The 19,153-nt window shown below is 52.6% G+C and overlaps 1 protein-coding gene across 4 annotated transcripts in view; it reads left to right on the top strand.

Moving 5' to 3' along the window:
- The window catches only part of ACTN1 (actinin alpha 1), a 107,304-nt gene that overhangs the window by 72,701 nt on the left and 15,450 nt on the right, over window positions 1-19,153 (top strand). For all 4 annotated transcript variants that reach the window (XM_012438125.2, XM_012438124.2, XM_012438123.2 and 1 more), the window contains 6 exons: window positions 1,002-1,089; window positions 1,642-1,720; window positions 4,383-4,464; window positions 7,078-7,163; window positions 15,957-16,049; window positions 17,433-17,663. In XM_012438125.2, the coding sequence (XP_012293548.1) occupies window positions 1,002-1,089; window positions 1,642-1,720; window positions 4,383-4,464; window positions 7,078-7,163; window positions 15,957-16,049; window positions 17,433-17,663 (659 nt within the window). The remainder of the gene's footprint in view (window positions 1-1,001; window positions 1,090-1,641; window positions 1,721-4,382; window positions 4,465-7,077; window positions 7,164-15,956; window positions 16,050-17,432; window positions 17,664-19,153) is intronic.

Genomic DNA, 19,153 nt, shown 5'->3' with positions numbered 1-19,153 from the left:
AGGGGTGTGTTAGTCCATTTTCATGCTGCTGGTAAAGACATACCCAAGCCTGGGTAATTTATAAAGAAAAGGAGGTTTAATGGACTCACAGTTCCACGTGGCTGGAGAGGCCTCACAGTCATGGTGAAAGAGCAAGAGAGAGCGAAGCGATCTCTTACATGATGGCAGGCAAAGAGAAAATGAGAGCCAAGAGCACAAGGAAACCCCTTATAAAGCCATCAGATCTTGTGAGACTTATCCACTGCCATGAGAACAGTGTGGGGGAAACAGCCCCCATGATTCAATCATCTCCCACCAACTCCCTCCCACAACATGTGGGAATTATGGGAGCTACAGTTCAAGATTTGGATGGGGACACAGCCAAAGCATATCAGTGGGTAGTGTGGTCTACAATCTCTCTTCTGTGTTGGGAGCTCCGTGAGCCCCCTCAGTTGCCTGCCTAACCTCACAGACACATGGCTGCTTCACACACAGACGGCAGCAGTATTGATCCATGTAGGAAATATAAGGAAACCTCATTTTTTAGATCAAAACAGAATCTATATAGGAGTCCCAGTGCTTTCTTCTCACTCAGCTGTGTGCATCCCTTAGGCTGTGGGATCCCCTGTCTGGAGACCCCGGATGTGTAGCTTTTCCGGACCACTCAAACCTTCCTCCTCAACCTGATAGAGGTTGCCGACTTATTTTGTATCATTACCATTTCTTCGAATAAAAGAAAGTAGAAAGTAGGGGGAGATAATTCTCGAAGTTTGAAAAGCTGTTACCTCAAAATTTACATGTGTCACAAGACTAGCTCTGAAAAGCTTCTCAGCTTGCTTTTTCTGTTTCTCAAAGAACTTCTCAAACTTTGTCAAAGGAAAGACTTGATGGCCAGGGGTCCTCCTTCAGTGGCTTCGGGGTTGGCATCTAGGGGTCACCGTGGGGCCTCCCATGAGCTGGCGCCCTTCCCTCCCCCCACTGAGTCAGCCCTCTGACCTCACTGCCCATCCCCTTCCCCACAGAGACTTCAGCCAAGGAAGGGCTGCTCTTGTGGTGTCAGAGAAAGACAGCTCCTTACAAAAACGTCAACATCCAGAACTTCCACATAAGGTGAGTGCTGGGGGCCGAGGGGCTCTCGCAGAACCTGGCCGCCTCCCCCAGCAGCTCCCAAACCCCCTTGGCTGGGTCAGTCTCAGCTTAGAACAAAGTGGAGCGCGTTGGGGGAAGAAGCAGCTTTCTTTGGGAAGGGGATGTGGCTGTTCCTCTGAATCCCCCGTCTCTCTCCCTGCAGTGTCTAAGACAGAGCTGTTGCCTGATACACCTTTGGTTGACGCTTTTGCTCCTGGGAGCGTCCCCAAGGAAAATTCCAGGAAGTCCCAGCCCAGGGCTCTGGAACAGCCATAGGCCTTGGTGGTGGGGGAGGGTTGGATGTGGCAGGTTTATCTCAACTTGGCAACCTCCCCACAAAGTCCTGAGCCCAGTGCCTGGGATTGCGGCAGGAAGAAATGGCCCTTCCCGTCCTGTCTTCTAACTCCTGCCCCAAAGAGCTCTGTGTGTCCATCTCTCTGGAGTCCAGGAGACTCCTGCTTTGCCCTGGTTAGTGCTTGGCTGCCCATTTGTTCGCCCCATTAACCAGCCTGCCCCTTTTCTCTCCCCGGGCAGCTGGAAGGATGGCCTTGGCTTCTGTGCCTTGATCCACCGACACCGGCCTGAGCTGATTGACTACGGGAAGCTGCGGAAGGTATGTGTGCCAACCTGACCTCCTGCTTCTGGTCCTTGGTGGGTAGGGTGGGAAAAGAGCAGGACTAGGATCCTTTTGTGACAGTCCATGGTCCAACCTGAGCGGCGTTGGCCTCTCAGACTACTACAGAGCCCCAACTCAAAGTGACGAGAAAAGCACCTTCCCCATTAGGGCAGCTACCGTACCCTTGTGCGTGGTGTGTGTGTACTTGAACACATACACAGCCCACCAGGAAAAATAGCACAGCTGTGGCAGCAGCTTTGTCAGAGGGATGGAATGATATGTGGTGTTTCTCCCTTCTGTTTTTCTGGGATTTGTAAGGGGGAGACACTATTTTCATAATTTAAAGCATCGCATATTCTAAGAGACGTTTCATCCTCGCCTTGTCCTTGAGCTGCTGTGCAGTCCTGGACAAGTCCTGGGCAGCTTGTCCCCGCCGTGGGTTGCTTTCCTTTATTGCTCAAGTTTGGCTGGAGATTTTCTTTTGGTTTCACTCCCGCCTTCAGCGTGAAGCTAGTGATTTTCTTGAGCGGGTGTGTGGAGCGGGGACAGATGAGGAGGTGGGAGCTGTGTTTCTAGCCTCATGGTGGTTCTCGGTGTCTGAGGTGGTTGGAACACACTGCCCTGGACCTTGGAGAAGCCTGTCCTGGACCTTCTGACCATCCTCTCCAGGTTCCCTCTGACCACACTCTCCAGGTTCCCTCCTGGACTCTCTGACCACACTCTCCAGGTTCCCTCCTGGACCCTCTGACCACACTCTCCAGGTTTCCTCTTGGTCCATCTTGGTGCCAAGAGGCCATGTGGCATGGCCATCCAGGGAAAGGCCCTTCCCATGTCCCCAGTTGGTGACCTGGAGTTGGGGTTGGAATGTTGCTTGTCTTTGCTCAAACCTCTTGGCACGGGGACTTCAAGGAGCGGCTGGCCTTGTGTGTGTGTACTTGACCTTGACACTGGAGAGCACAGTGTCCAGTGCAGCTCCTGCCTTGCCTTGGCCTCCAGGAAGGGCTTCTTGCTTCTCGGTGGCCAGGAGACTTTTAATATTGCTTCCAGCAGCCCTTCGTAAACAGGTATAACTATCACAGAATAGGATATATAATTGTTTGTTTTTTTTTTTTTTTTTTTTTGAGATGGGGTCTTGCTCTGTCACCCAGGCTGTAGTGCAATGGCACAATCTCAGCTCACTGCAACCTCCGCCTCCCAGGTTCAGGCAGTTCTCCCACTCAGCCTCCTGAGTAGCTGGGACACGCCACCACACCCAGCTAATTTTTGTATTTTTAGTAGAGACGGGGTGTCATCGTGTTGGCCAGGCTGGTCTCGAACTCCTGACCTCAGGTAATCCACCTGCCTCGGCCTCCCAAAGTACTGGGATTACAGGCGTCAGCCACCGTGCCCGGCCTGTATCCCCTTGTGTCAAGCTTATTTCACTTAACATAACATTTTCAAAGTTCATCCACGTTGCAGCATGTGTCAGAATTTCCCACCTTGTTAAGGCTGAAAAAATTCCATTGTACGTGTCACTGCATCTCCTGCCTGTCCATCCACTGATGGCCATTTGCGTTGCTTTCACCTCTTGGCTGCCGTGAACAATGGACGTATGACTGTCTCTTTGAGAACTTGCTTTCAATTATTTTGAGTATCCCCTCACAAGTGGAATTGTGGGACCACGTAATCCCATGTTTAATTTTTTGAGGAACCGCTATCCTGTTCTCACAGCAGCTGTACCATTTGACATTCCACCTACGTTTATGTTGCGTTCATTGCACAACGATTGCAGCTTCTCCACATCCTTGCCAATCCCCGCTAAGTGTTCTTGAGAAGGTAGCAGAAGCCAGAACAGTCCAACGCTGTGGCTATTTAAAGGAGCCCCCAAATTTCATGGAATGTGAGCACCAAAGGGGCTCCTGCTCCAAACCTTGACTAGTTCAGAGTTTAGAGCTCCCTAGTCCAACTCTTGAGTTATGGATATAGAAGCTGAGGTCAGGTTACCTGCCTATGAGTCCCACTGGCTGGAGGCAGAGCTGAAACCAGAAGCCAGGATGTTTGGTGACTAGGCCAGTGCCCTGCTCCTAGCATGCTTTTGAAATGGAGTTTCACTCTTGTTGCCCAGGCTGGAGTGCAGTGGCACCATCTCAGCTCACTGCAACCTCTGCCTCCCAGCTTCAAGCGATTCTCCTGTCTCAGCCTCCCAAGTAGCTGGGATTAGAGGCATGCACCACCATGCCCAGCTAATTTTGTATTTTTAGTAGAGACGGGGTTTCTCCATGTTGGTCAGGCTGGTCTTGAACTCCCGACCTCTGGTGATTTGCCCGCCTTATCTTCCCAAATTGCTGGGATTACAATTGAGAGCCACCACGCCCGGCCCCTAGCACGCCTTTCTTAGCAGCTTTTTCCTACCCTTGACTCAGGCTGCAGACTAATATCCTTTGCCCCATTTTCCTGACAATCTGAAGCTTGAAGGGGGAAAGAGAATGCTTTAAACCCCCAACTAGTGAGCCCCATTAGTGAGACCAGCCTTCTACATCTGGAGCTGCCCCCTGAGGACTGAGCTGGGGCTGGGAGAAAGTCCTCTCTGCTCTCCAGTTTGGGTGACCACACAATTGAGAGTAGCCAGTGACTTGTCATGGCTCTCACTTTAACATCCCTCCCTCCTTTCTCCCTCTAGGATGATCCACTCACAAATCTGAACACGGCTTTTGATGTGGCAGAGAAATACCTGGACATCCCCAAGATGCTGGATGCCGAAGGTGAAAGGCACTCTTCTTCTGTGTCTCTTGCCTATGCCTAGTGGCTAAGAAGGGGTGGACCCGAGCAGTCCAGGGCTGGACGGGAGGAGGCCTAGTCTTCTGGGACCACATTTGAGGAGCATGAGGATCACAGCCTCTTGGGGATTCTTCCATCGGAGGGAGAGGTGTCAGCTGATCCTACAAAGGGCTTAGGGGCTGTTCTTGCATCGATTGCCTGAGGATGGTTCTCATCTGTGCCTTGGAGTCGGGGTAGTGGGTGTTGGGATGCGGGAGAGTGTGTCCTTGTTGTCCAGCACAGTTTGGGATGAGAAGTTCCTCTAGCTGAGAGGTACACTGTCCTAACCCTCTGAGCCCTGGGTAGTCTCCGGACGCTGAGCTTAGCATCTCCTCTTTGCCCCAGCTCTGACTAGGGCTGGCTGGGCATGGTGCTTGCTCATGTCTGTAACCTTCTAGCGCCTTCTGAGGAGGGTGCTAAAGAGCCATGGCCTGGACTTTCTCAGTGGTGGAAGTGTCCAGTTCTGACCTTGTTGGGCAGATCCTAGCCAGAGGAAGTGGCTTCCATGTAGGGAAGGAGGGGGCCCAAGTTGAGTATTGACTTTTCTGTTCCTCACTGAGGCCTTGATGTCCCAGATGCTGCTAGCCAGGACACCTGGATGGGTACAGGTTCGGGGTTTGATGCTAGAACATCCTCACCAAAGACTGGGCCTGGGGCTGGAAACCCAGCTCTTCCTGGCTACTAACCCCGCCATGGCCGTGCAGAGGAGTTCTGATGGGGTGAGAGGGGCTGTAGCGGGAAGGGAAGCATCTGAGCACATAGGGGCCTGTGGGCTCATGAAGCCAGGGCTGGCAGCTCCAGGCTGGGGTCAGGCTGGGTCTTCTTGTCCTACCTCTGCGCTTGCCCCTTGGGAGGAGCCTGACTCTCCACAGTGGCTCCCCCGTGTGTTCTCCTTGGTCCCAGCTGCTCAGTGTTGAGGGCCTAGAAAGAGGTTTGGGGACAGGAAAAGACAATGGTGGGGTCCAGAATTGCTCCCTGTCCCTCTGCCCTACCAGTGGTTTTTTTTTTTTTTTTTTTTTTTTGAGACGGGGTCTCACTCTGTCACCCAGGCTAAAGTTCAGTGATGTGATCTCGGCTCACCGCAACCTCCGCCTCCTTGGTTCAAGCGATTCTCCTGCCTCAGCCTCCTGAGTAGCTGGGATTACAGGTGCCCACCACCACGCCTGGCTAATTTTTGTATTTTTAGTAGAGATAGGGTTATGCCATGTTGGCCAGGCTGGTATCGAACTCCTGATCTCAGGTGATCTGCCTGGGCCTCCCAAAGCCACCAGTGGCTTTTAAAATTTCAAAATGTCATTAGGAAAATTTTCACACACTAAAAATCCAGGCAAAAGCAAAAAAGAATAGCATAACGAGCTTTCCTATTTCCATCACCCAGATAAAATGGTATGGAAGTCTTGTCACCCTTTATTTTGTTTTCTATGTTGAAGTATCTTTTTTTTTTTTTTTTAAGACGGAGTTTTCGCTCTTGTTACCCAGGCTGGAGTGCAATGGCGCGATCTCGGCTCACCGCAACCTCCGCCTCCTGGGTTCAGGCAATTCTCCTGCCTCAGCCTCCTGAGTAGCTGGGATTACAGGCACGCGCCACCATGCCCAGCTAATTTTTTTGTATTTTTAGTAGAGACGGAGTTTCACCATGTTGACCAGGATTGTCTTGATCTCTTGACCTCGTGATCCACCTGCCTCGGCCTCCCATGTTGAAGTATCTTAAAGCAATTCTGAGATCTCACGTCATTTTACCACTGCATACTTCTGAATACATACCTTAAAAATAGAGTTGTTTTCTTAGGCAACGACAAAGTTTTCACTTTTAGCAAATTGGTAATTCCTTTTGATACTCAGTTCATAATCAAATTTCCCTAATTCCCTAAGACATTTCTTGGAGGGTTGGTTTGTTTTCATCAGAATCCAAACCAGCTCCGTACTGGCATTCAGCTGTGTTCCGACATCTTTTCCCGTCCGTTCAGCTGTGTTCCGACGTCTTTTCCCGTCCGTTCAGCTGTGTTCCGACGTCTTTTCCCGTCCGTTCAGCTGTGTTCCCACGTCTTTTCCCGTCCGTTCAGCTGTGTTCCCACGTCTTTTCCCGTCCGTTCAGCTGTGTTCCCACGTCTTTTCCCGTCCGTTCAGCTGTGTTCCCACGTCTTTTCCCGTCCGTTCAGCTGTGTTCCCACGTCTTTTCCCGTCCGTTCAGCTGTGTTCCGACGTCTTTTCCCGTCCGTTCAGCTGTGTTCCGACGTCTTTTCCCGTCCGTTCAGCTGTGTTCCGACATCTTTTACCGTCCGTGGCACTTCTCTCCTCCCTTCGACCCCTTTTATTCCTGCTGTCCTGTAGAAAATGCCTTATCCTCGGTTTGTCTGCCTCACTGGGGCTTCATTTCACGCACGTGTTCCTTTACTTACATTTCCATAAGCGGAAGTTGACACCAAAGGCTGGTTAGATTTGGGCTGAGCATTTTGGCAAGAAGACTTGGTGGTGCTGTGAGCTGCTTTCTGCATCACATCGGGGGTGTGTGGTGTTCTTGGAACCAGCTGGCATTAACTCCACATTTTTCTTGACAGACATCGTTGGAACTGCCCGACCGGATGAGAAAGCCATCATGACTTACGTGTCTAGCTTCTACCACGCCTTCTCTGGAGCCCAGAAGGTACCTGGGGCCCCCTGCCCCTTCCATGCCCAGCACACTTCCTGCTGGACCCCAAACCATGCCCTCCTGCCCGCCCCGCCTCTCCTGGTGACAGGTACCTGGATGGTCTGGTCTCTTGGACAGAGGCAGCCCCTGGTTCTAAAGTGGCGTGTTGTTCTTACCCGGCTCCTCTCCCACCCGTCTGCCTCTCTCATCTTCTACTGTGATCAAGAAAATTGGGCAGCAGCTCCCCTTCTAGGATCCAGATGACTGGCTTAAGCAGGAAGGGCTGTGTGCATGTAGCAGCCCGGGTGGTTCTGGGCTACTGGAAGGTGAGCGGGAGGAGCCTTTCTGTGCCCACCTCTGTTGAAGCCCCTGGCTCGACAGAGCAGCTGGGGTTCCCTTAGAGAGCCAATGCTGGGGGCCACCTCCTGTCTTCACTTACCCACTTGGCAAAGGCATCACAAAGCCCCACCTTTCTCCTGCTCATGGACATGACTTAGATCTGTCCTCAGCCCCTTTGGGCTCCAGTGCCTTCTCCTGTATCCTGCCTGGGACTCACCTGCAGTCATGCTGCGCTCTCTTCTCAGACATAAGCAGCACCTCTGGAAGGGAGAGGGGGTGGGCAGCTGGGAGCCCCTTCAAGTGTCCTGGCCCAGTTTTGCTCTGGGAGGCCTGAGGTTAAAGTCCGGTCGTGCAGGTTCTGCACCACACAAGGGTACCACGACTAGAGGGCACTGTTGATGCTGTGGACATTGAAGATTTGAACATTTTCATCACCAGCCTTAGGCAGCAGATACCCCTTCCCGAGACCTCCCTGGCAGGCAGGACCCCATAAGCAGCACAACATCGCCATGAACACAGAACCTTCACGTCTCATGCAGGTCTCCTGCCCTCCGCATAGCGTCTGAGTGACTGTCTTAAGATACATGATGGGGCCGAGCGCGGTGCCTCACGTCTATAATCTCAGCACTTTGGGAGGCTGAGGCGGGCAGATCACTTGAGGCCAGGAGTTTGAGACCAGCCTGGCCAACATGGTGAAAACCTGTCTCTACTAAAAATACAAAAATTAGCTGGGCATGGTGGTACACGCCTGTAATCCCAGCTACTCGGGAGGCTGAGGCTGGAGAATCACTTGAACCCAGGAGGTGGAGGTTGCAGTGAGCTGAAATTGTATCACTGCACTCCAGCCTGGGTGACAGAATGAGACTCTGTCTCAAAAACAAAACAAAACAAAACAAATGCATGATGGGAGCCCCGCCCTCTCCTACCTCCCCTGTGCCATCCCTGCCTCAGACTCTGCTCACCTCCCACCCCTTCCCTTCCTCCCCGTCTGTCTCATTTTTTCTCTTTCCACTCATTCCCTCCTTTTCTGTCTGTCTATGTCCTGTCCGTCTACCATGGCTGTTTGGGTTTATTCTGTGCTGCTGCCGCTGCCTACTTTCTCCTCTCAACCTCTTCTCCTTCTCTGTGCAGATGTGTAGGCACGCTAAGGCCGGATGGGAAGGCCGTGTGACCTAATGTTTCATGTCACGGCCACGCCTTCTCGGGTGCGCAGAAGGTGAGCTCTCCCTCGGCCTCCTCCACTCTCCCCTCTTGCCCACCTCTTCCGTCCTCCCTGAACACCCCAGCAGCAGGCCCTGGGATGGAAGGAGGGACTAGAGAAGCCCCTCCTCCTCTTGCAGGGGGACAGGACTCTGAACCTTGGACAGGACACTTGAAGATGCCAGAGAACCCCAGCCTCTGAATGACCTCCCATGTCTCTGTCCCTATGCCCTGGGCATAGCAGATACCACAAGCGGGAAGGAAGCTTGTGGTCTCAGCTTCTTCCCTGCACCCCGCATCCAGAGTCCTTATTCCAGGCAGCACAGATCTTGGCGGTGCTATTTCCTTAAAAATCCAGGATCTCTTCCCGCCCTCTCCCTCCTTCCTGCTTGAGCAAGGCCATCCTCGCAAATTTAGCCAGCAGCCAGAGCAGGGAGAAGTCTTCCTGCCTTCTCCAGGGTGTCCAAGCCAGAGCCCTGCCTGATGCTTCCCAACCAGGCTGCCATGGATAGTTGTGCAGGTTGCAGACTGCACACGAGTGCCATGTGTGTGTGGTGGTCGATGGAGATTTGAATATTGATTACTAATTGATCCTGTAGATGGCAGTGAAAATGTCTTCTAACAAAATCAGTAGGACATTTTCCCAGTAGAAGTGCCCTGGGGAAGAGGTTAAAAATGATCCAGAGACACCATATGGGCTGGCAGCAGCTCTGTTCCCTGCCTGGTTGGGCGCCCAAGAACCCTCCTGACCTTCCTTCCAGGGCTCACTGGTGCGGACCAGAGACAGGAGAGCAGCCCCGTCTGGAGGCTCCTTCTCATAGGTGTCCCGCAGCCTGCCAGCCCCTCTCAGCCCTTCCTCTGGCCTTCCTTCCAGTCCTCTTTGTCCTTCCTACCTCTCCGGCTGCTCTTCCTGTGGCCTCCCTGGCCCCTCGCAGCTGAGCGTGAGCAGCTTCTCTCCCTTGCCTTGATTGGCCTCCCAGCCTGATAGCCTCGGGCAAGCACCTGCCCGTGTCCACGGCGAGGCTGAGCTCTGCTGTGGGCTTTCCCTCTTCCCAAAGCCCCTTCCTCCTCTTCCACCCTCTCTCCTTCTCCTTCAGGGATCTGTCCTGGGCTTCATGCCCACCCACGCTGGTCTTCCTTGTCTCTGAAGCCTTCTCTGTGTCCTGGCTGGTGACAAAGCTTGGAAGGGAGTGTGAGATGCGTGTGGGTGAAGTGGGTGTGAGGGTGTGTGTGGTGTGTATGGGTATGGGGTTCTGAGGCATGTGTGGTTTGAGGTAAGTGGGGGGTGTGGTGGGTGAGATGCCTGGTATGGGGGGTGTGCGTATGGGGTGGATGTGTGAGGTGTGGTGTGTGTATGGTTGGATGTTGTGTGTGAGGTGTGTGTGTGTGAGGAGTGCATGGGTGTGGGGACTCTGTTGTGTTGTTGTGTAGGAGGTGTGCATGCATGAGGTTTGGGAATGGTGTGGAAGGGTATTGTGTGTGAGGTATGTGTATATGAGGTATGTGGGGTCTGGGGACTGGTGTGTCATGAGTGTGGTGAGTTGTGTATGTGGTGTGGAGGGGTGTGCTCTGGGTGTGAGATGGAGTGGTGTGGTATGAGGTGTGGCACGTGTGTGTGGTGTGGAGTGCTGTGGGTGTGAGCTGTAGAGTGGGGTGGGTGTGTGCTGTGGGTGTGAGGTGTAGAGTGTGGAATGTGTGTGTGGTGTGCTGTGGGTGTGAGGTGTAGAGTGAGGTGTGTGTGTGGTGTGAGGGGGAGTGCTGTGGGTGTGGCATGTGTGAGGGGTATGTGGAGTATGAGGGGTGTGGTGTGCTGTGGGTGTGAGGTGTAGAGTGTGCGGTGTGTGTGCGGTGTGCTATGGGTGTGAGGTGTAGAGTGAGGTGTGTGTGGTGTGAGGTGTGGTGTGTGTGTGGTGTGAAGGGGAGTGGTGTGTGTGTGGCATGTATGAGGGTTGTATGTGGCGTGTGGGTGACAGCCTGCTCCCCTCCCAAATCTCATGCCCCTCCTTCCCATGCCCTCCTCCCTTTCACTCATCCCTGTTGCAACCATTTCACGCCGCTTTTGTCCACACCTGAGGGCAAGGTCACAGCTGGGTTGGTGGTGGTGGTGGTCATCCTCTCATGTCCTGGTCAGGGGTCTGACCCAGAGTTGCCCCCACCATGTCTAAGGCAACTGCTTGGAGCTGAGCAGGACGGGGGGAGCCCCCACCTCGCCTTGTGTGGTGGGACTGATGGAGGAGGAGGACTCCTCCTGACTCACACACTCCTGTCTTGTCTGTCTCCGGGCTGGCACTGATGGGGGAAATCTTCCAAAACCCATGCACAGTGCCCTCCATCCTCTCCACTGTCACCCAACCTCGTACAGTGGAACGGAAAGGCCACAGCGCCTAATGCGTGTGAGCACGTGGTGCACAGCTCGTGGGCCTGTGCAGGCACACGCTGTGTGAGTCTGTGTACTGATTTCCCTCATTGGATGAGGACCAACCACGTTTGACAGGTGGGTTTTGGTCCTAATTCTTCCTCTGCTTTCCTCTCCCTTCCTCTTCTCTTACAGGGACTTAGAATGGGTGGAGAGCGTGAAGACTTTGTGTATGTAGCTTGTGTTTTACAGTTCATGGTCTGCTGTTTCTGAGAAATAATGCTTGAAGGCATGGACTCGATCTGAGAGAAATTCATGAGCCATCTGGGCAAACCCTAAATCAAGGAGCCGGCAGTGGCTGCGGTCTGACCTGTGCGCTGCTCTGCCCTGCCCTAGACCTGAGCAGGGCGGGTGCAGCCACAGGACTACAGGCCACCAAGGTTTTCTCGAGCAGCGGAAACCTGACAAGAGGCTCCATGGGCGGAAGGCTTAGCAAGGGCTTGGGAAGGGGCAGACAGTGCTGCGGAGGGAGGCGGCCGCAGCTTGTGCAGAAGCTTCGGGGTGTGCAGGTGGAGCCTGCGGTAGGAGAGGAAGTTGGCGAGGTGTGAGCTGTCCGAGGAGAGGGACCAGTTTCCCTCTGCCTGGTCACCCACCCCTGCCCACCCACCATGAGAAAGCTCGGATGCCTGGTCTGAGATCCCTGCTGATTTGAGGCTCTCTTAGCAGGAACGCTGGGCTTGGTGGCTGACTCAGGACAAAGGGGAAGACTGGGCAGTGGACAGCTGTGGGAAGAAGAAAACGAGCAGGTCCAGCTAGATTTGGGAACGTTTTTGGCTAAAGAGGACCTAGAGGAGGTCCTTGTGGCATTCACGTGAATCTGTGGGTTGTGGGTGGTGGAGCCACAGCATGTCATCTGGCCACATTTGAGTGTTTTGATGTTACCTTGGGGACAGTTCCTCTCTAGATGGTGCCTGTACCAGGTAATTGGATGCTGATTATCAGGGTAACAGTTTGACTTGGGATAGCTAAGAACTCCAGGGATAATAATAGTTCATATCTTAAAATAACTCTTGAATATACAACAAAGTGTATTGTATGTTGTATCATAGCGCAGCTTAAAGTAGGTCATAAAAAACATGAAAATTTGCGCTGGGTGCAGTGGCTATGCCTATAATCCCAGCACTTTGGGAGGCCGAGGCTGGTGGATCACCTGAGGTCAGGAGACCAGCTGGCCAACACAGTGAAACATCGTCGCTACTAAAAATACAGAAATTAGCCAGCTGTGGTGTGCACCTGTAATCCCAGCTACTTGGGAGGCTGAGGCAGGAGAATCGCTTGAACCTGGGAGGTGGAGGTTGCAGTGAGCCGAGATCGCACCATCGCATTCCAGCCTGGATGACAGAACAAGACTCCGTCTCAAAAAAGAAAGAAACAAAAACCATGAAAATACAAAGGGACAGGAAACACAGATTTCTAGTAGTCTTCTCCTTTGTCCTTGGAAGCAACATTTTGCTCATTTCCAGAGAATATTTTCTCCACCCATCAATTATCTGTTGCACCTGTCACATTATCTCATGTCAGGGCATCTGATTCTTCTTGCTGGGGTCCAGAGCGGCCCATCTCCTCTTCAGGAATAGCCTGAAGCCAGGGCTCTCCCAGGGTTCTCTTCTGAAGTGGCTTCTGAAGCTGCTTCAGTTCCTGAGGTTCTCAGGGAAGGAATATCTCCTCCTCTAGAACAAATCTCTCCTTTAAACTTCTGGACTAAAGCGGTGTCTTTGAGATTCTTTATGTACTCGGCGGTTCTGGGTGCCTCTCTCCTAGATGCCTCAGAATTCATGGGGTTCTTGTAGCCATGAGAGGAAAAGGCTAGAAAAACAGGAATTTGGGGTGATGGGGAAGGCCTGTCTGTCACCCCCAACAGTCTTTCCTTCTGCTCCTGGGATTACGTCCCGTGGGCCTGACTAAGCCTGGCCTTCCCACCTGACCTCATCTTACTTCTCAGGCTGAGGCTGATGGGTGATGAAGCCACCTTCATCAAGGGACCGCTGTGGAAGCAGGTCCAACCCCACCACCCAATGGGCTTCTTCCAGTGCGCAGCCTGCCTGTTGGGGGAAGTCAGGCTGCGAGAGAAAGAGGGGAGACGAGGTTCTGAGGATTCTGCTGTGGTTTGTTTTAGAAAACTCAAATCTGGACTCCAGGAACCTGCTTGCTAGAGGTACTGTGGGAGCTGGGCTGTCCCTCAAGGGAGCCCCAGTGGCATCTGCAGGTTGGCCTGCCATACAGAAAGTGCTCTAGGGCCTCCCATGGTACTTGTGTGTGATTTCTGAAGGCTGGTCGACTGTATATAGATGGTATTCTCAGTCATTCTCCTTTTGGGGAGGCCAGCCTGGGAGCAGGTGGTTGAGACTCAAGCTTGGGAAGGCAGTTGGATCTTTACGGAAAGTCCCCAGGAAAACCACCCGGAATCTCCCCCAGACTTCATCCAGAAAGGAGCCTTTTTGACCCTGAAGTAGTCAGCAGGCTTTTGGGGATGGGCGAGGCTCTCGAGGTCCCACAGGACACATGTAAAATCCCACCAACGCAGACCTCAGTCTGCCAGTTTGATAAATTGGCAACATCAGAGTTTATGATCACCGAGCTGATGGATCCAGAGGGTAACAAGGTGAAGGGGGATTCATCCATGGAAATCACAGCTGCAGCTGCTTCGTGCCATGATGAGTAGCTGCCAAGGAGTTTCAGCTGTTTGAGTGGCACATCTCTGGCATAGTCTGCAGAGATGGCACATCCTCACAAAAACATCAGCCTGGAAGAGGACACGTGGTCTCTCTGCAGCCCCCTGCCCCAGCCCTCAAGGGAAGTAGGCTGGGGCTTCCGGCAAGTTGCTCCCCAGCCAGCCCCATGAGGCTGCTGGCCCGGTTCCCATGGCCCCGCGGTTCCCATGGCCCTCCTGGCTTTCTGGGGCTCCACGTCTCCTGGACAGGCTCCAGGAAAAGCATTTCCCTTGTCATTGCTTCTTGGGATTCCCCGTGGGTGCCTGTTGGTTCTCGAGAGAAATGGCAATCAGTCAGGACTTGTGGGTGAGAAGCAGCCATGAGATCTCTAGGACAGAGTTGAGTTGGGGGCAGGGGATGAGGGCCTAAAGATGTCTCAGTTTCTTTTTTCTTTTTTTTTGAGACAGAGTCTCGGTCTATCTACCAGTCTGGAATGCAGTGGCATGATCTTGGCTCACTGCAATCTCTGCCTCCCAGGATCAAGCAATTTTCCTGCCTCCGCCTCCTGAGTAGCTGGGATTATAGGCGCGCGCGCTACCATGCTGGCTAATTTTTGTATTTTTAGTAGAGATGGGGTTTCACCATGTTGGTCAGGTTGGTCTTGAACTCCTGACCTTGTAATTCGCTCACCTCGGCCTCCCAAAGTGCTGGGATTACAAGCGTGAGCCACTGTGCCCTGCCAGGATGTCTCAGTTTCTTGACTGGGGACTCAAAGTCCCCACGTCAGGGGACTCTTAGACCACCCTCTAGCCATTCCCACCTTCTCCTTATTGGTTCTCTCCACCCACTCTGACACCTCGCTCCGCAGGGCATGCCTCCCTTGACCTTGACTATGTTTATGACAGGGCCCTTGGGATGATCTCATTCTGCCCCTTGCCCCCTGCCCCCACACACCCAGCACAGTCATCCACAAAGCGCATGATTTGGTGGGCGTATGTCTTATTTGAGAAGTTCTTCAAGGAAAAAACATTTACATCTCCCATCTTAGTCATTCCTTCCAATTCTAAGCACGTTCATTCTCAGGAAGCTCTTCCTTATGACCAGCCTCAGTTCACTGTGCTGCAGCTGAAACCTGGTTTGTCTTGTTCATCAACCAGTTGTTAAGGGGTCTTTCGACCCCTTAATCCAGGGATCATTTTTCTTCTCCAGGGTCCCAGGATGCCAGTCTGTCTTCTCACAGATACCATCTTCTCCAACCCCCAGGCTTTCTTCCGTTCTACCCCACAGCCCCAAAAGGCTTTGAGTTCACTTCCCTTGGTGTAGGGTTGGAATGTGTGCAAGAACACAGCTGGATTCGAAAACCGCCCGTTTGAAGTGGACTTAGGAGTGCTGGGTCCCTGCTGGTGTTAGGGGTACAGTGGCCCCCACAGCTGCAGAAGGCGCTCTCCCCTAGGGTTTCTTGGTCTTGGCCTTGGATTGCCATTCAGTCCTCATTTGTTCCTTTGCTGCTGAGGCCCATCGTGGGTTCCTGCTAGCCCAGAACACAGTGCATGATGTGTGCTTAGCTGTCCCGGAGGGGCCTGTGCTGGGCGCTGGGCATTGTGCCCATACTTGGTTGATCCTGAAGTCTGGACTTTGGTGCAGTAGAGGGTCTGTCAGTTTTCTCTAAAGTGCTTCAGGCTTTGGGCCAAGACCCTTGGGATATTCTGCAGGGATCCTGAGAGGCCCCACGACTTCTGAGTCGGCACTTTATCCCAGGACTCCTAGATTTGAATTCCCACATCTCTAAGATTCTGGAAAATCCAGACTGAGGTCCTAAGCCTTGCAATTCCAGTGCCTCCACTTGGAATTCCAGGATGGGCATGAATTTCCTCACCTTTCCACCTGACCTGAGTGTTTTGATCATATCAATCATTGGATTAGTTTCTTCTCAACATGCACGATGGGCCTTAAACTCAGGCTGTTCTCCAGGGGCCCAGTTCAGCCACCAAGACCTCTGACCAGGCTCACCTGACATGTGGGACCTGGCCATGGGCTGGCAAGGAAAATGGTAAGGAGAGAGGAGGAATGTGACCTCACAGCCTCCGGAACTCCCAAACACCAGGAGCTGCAGGGGCGGGAGGGGCTTTGTCAGCATAGGTGTGCACCAGATCCCCTGCTGCTGGCACTGGCTGGTCGTAACTCTGTCTGTCTCATTGCCAGGCGGAGACAGCAGCCAATCGCATCTGCAAGGTGTTGGCCGTCAACCAGGAGAACGAGCAGCTTATGGAAGACTACGAGAAGCTGGCCAGTGATGTGGGTACCCCTGGGTTCACCTGGCCTGACTCTAGCAAGAGTCAGTCCTCCAGAACGTGTACCTCCAATTCTTTCCTTGGAGCATAGTCCCAGGCTGGCACAGTCTGTGATCCCAATATAGCTCGTCCAGGGCAGCCTGAGCTCTGTTGTGGTGCTCTCAGAAAGTAGTGAGGTGGGGGCAGAAGCCAGTCCCTGGGCTACAGTGAGCCTAGGATATCCCTTTGCCTCTCAGGGTCTTCTTTTTTTTTTTTTTTCACTTGTCAAGTGAGAGTTGAGCCAGGGGATGTTAAAACTCTCTCCAGCCTGGTGTACTCTTAGTCTGTGAGTTTTGCTTCAGTAAGAAAAGGAGCACATCTGGTTCTGAGACGGAAGGGTTTGTGGTAAATTAGTGTCAGCTCAGGCTAGCATAGCAGCTACCAAAAGGTAGTGGCTGTCCCCTGCTTCTCAGGGGACAGGATCGCACAGTTCTGGGTTTCCTGTTCTGCCATTGGCTACATTTGGGCGAAGCCTCCTCCTCTTGAAAGAATTCAGCCCTTTGAGCTGCTCTGCCCAGCCTGTTGGTGGATCTGCTTCCCAGCATAGTAAGAACCCAGGTTCTGGAGCCCAAGTGCCTGGGTTTAAATTTCTGCTTTGCCATTACAGCTGGGTCGCCTTGGTAAGTTACAGGACCTGGTAGTGCCTTGGTTGCCTCCTCTGAACATGCGGGTGATCACAGCCCTTAGCCCCATAGCGTTTCTGTGATTATTCAGAGGAGTCCATGTGTGCGGTGTGCTGGCCCCCACAGGTGTTCAGTGTATTTCCTATTGCCATGTGTACTCCTCCACCTTCTCCACCACCATCATCTTGGCTCAAGGAAAACAGTCCAGGCCATGCCTGCTCGTGCTTCAGGCTAGCTCTCTGCCCAGAAGCCAGCCTCTTCCCTTTTAAGTCAGAGACCCACGTTCTAGATTCCTAGGAATTCAGATGGCAAGGACCTCCGGAAACAGCTGTTAACCCCCTCCCTGGTATAGATGAAGAAACTGAGGCCCAGCCATTTAGGACCTGGTACCAAAATCCAGGTCTCCTTCCCAGCTTTCAGATGCACTGTCTTCCCTGCAGGTCTATGGGTCTTCCCTTAGCAAAGCAGGGAGGTTGAGGGACGTGACTGCGAGTTGATGTACCCTAGTAGCCAGGCTTCACAAAGCCTGTGATTCTCAGAGGGAACACCCTGCAGCCTGGCTTCATGGCCTGGGAATGCTGTAGAACGGTAGTTGGGAAGGAGTGTGCCATCAGGAGAGACCCCTTCTCCATATGGGAAGGGCTGCTGGGAGGAGAGGGAAGCTGGCCTGAGCACACTCCCTCCCTGCATCCTCACCCCCGGCCCCCACCGCCTTCCTGCCCTAGCTGTTGGAGTGGATCCGCCGCACCATCCCGTGGCTGGAGAACCGGGTGCCCGAGAACACCATGCACGCCATGCAGCAAAAGCTGGAGGACTTCCGGGACTACCGGCGCCTGCACAAGCCTCCCAAGGTGCAAGAGAAGTGCCAGCTGGAGATCAACTTCAACACACTGCAGACCAAGTTGCGGCTCAGCAACCGGCCGGCCTTCATGCCCTCCGAGGGCAGGATGGTCTCGGTGAGCACTGGGGGTGATCCTGGGCCCCCAGACTGGACGGCCTCCACCTCTGAGCTGCTCCTAGTCGTGGTCAAATTCAGCATCATGGGGGCGGGGATGGGCGTGTTTGCTTCCACCTACATAACACTGCTCCAGAAGTCACTTCCCCCTTCCAGTTACCACTCAGGCTCAAGCCCAAACTTGGCCATATGGGGCAGCCCCCTCTGACCAGATTGCTCTGGGCCAGGCTGGCCCTTCCAGACCCCTGAGCATCTACCCTAGACCACCCCAGCACCACCAGACCCCCTCTCACAAAAAATCATCCCTGTAAACACAATGCTTTTTGACATCCTGAACCAAACAGGGCATAATTGAATCACAGAAAAGGTGATTTCTACTTTCATGGAATCTTAAGTAGTTAAAAAAATTATTACTGAAGTAATAGTTTTGTGGGTTTTGGGGGGTAGTGTATTTCAAAGATACAAATAAGTAAAATACAAAACATGGAAATTACTGAAAATCTTACCCAGTATCAACTTTAAAAAAACGATTTTAATCTTTTTGGTTTTCGTGTGTAAATATTTGAAGGAATCCTAAAGCATATATATTTGAAATTAAACATTTTTTCCCCTTTTTGTACTCATCTGTTAAATATAACTAACTCATGTTTTATGTATAATAAGCTACTTAAAAAAAAACCCAACCTAATATTATATTATGACCAGCTTTCCATGTCATAAAATACCCTTCCTTTTTTTTTTTTTCTTTTTTTAAGATGGAGTCTCACTCTGATGCCAGGCTGGAGCACAGTGGTGCAATCTCCGCTCACTGCAACCTCCACCTCTTGGGTTCAAGTGATTCTCCTGCCTCAGCCTCCCAAGTAGCTGGGACTACAGGTGCACACCACCACGCCCAGCTAATTTTTGTATTTTTAGTAGAGACGGGGTTTCACCATATTGGTCAGGATGGTCTCGATCTCCTGACCTTGTGATCCGCCCACCTCAGCCTCCCAAAGTGCTGGGATTACAGACGTGAGCCACTGCACCCAGCCAATACTCTTCTTTTAGGTTATTTTAAAAATGTTATCCCCCTTTACCCTGTCCCCACAACTTAGGAAAAAATTGCATAAGCCAGAGAAACACACAGAAGAAAATGTAACGCATTTGCCATGACAGAGCATTTGACCTTAAGTGAAGAGTAATATGATTGTCCTGGGCACACGGCAGGTCTAGAAGGGAGGGCGAAAGCCAGACAGCACTGCGGGGAGAGAGCAGCCCAGGGGGTCGAGGGAGAAAACATTGCAAGTGTGTATACAGTTTGGAAAATTGCAGTCACTTTTGGACTCAAAGGCTGAATAAGTAGCTTTTAGGTGGCCAGAGCCACTGCTAGCCTAACGGTGCGCTATGAGAATCGAACAAAGTGCCCTTCCTGGAGATGTGGCTTGGCCTGGGGGCATGTGGTGGAGACGGTGGCTTGCAGGGTGCAGCCCCAGCGACTGCCCAGCCGAGCAC

Source organism: Aotus nancymaae, unplaced genomic scaffold (assembly GCF_030222135.1).
Source record: "Aotus nancymaae isolate 86718 unplaced genomic scaffold, 86718_ANA_hifiasm-v0.15.2.pri h1tg000011l, whole genome shotgun sequence".
NCBI lineage: Eukaryota > Metazoa > Chordata > Mammalia > Primates > Aotidae > Aotus > Aotus nancymaae.
This window is presented reverse-complemented; position numbering and strand designations above follow the sequence as displayed.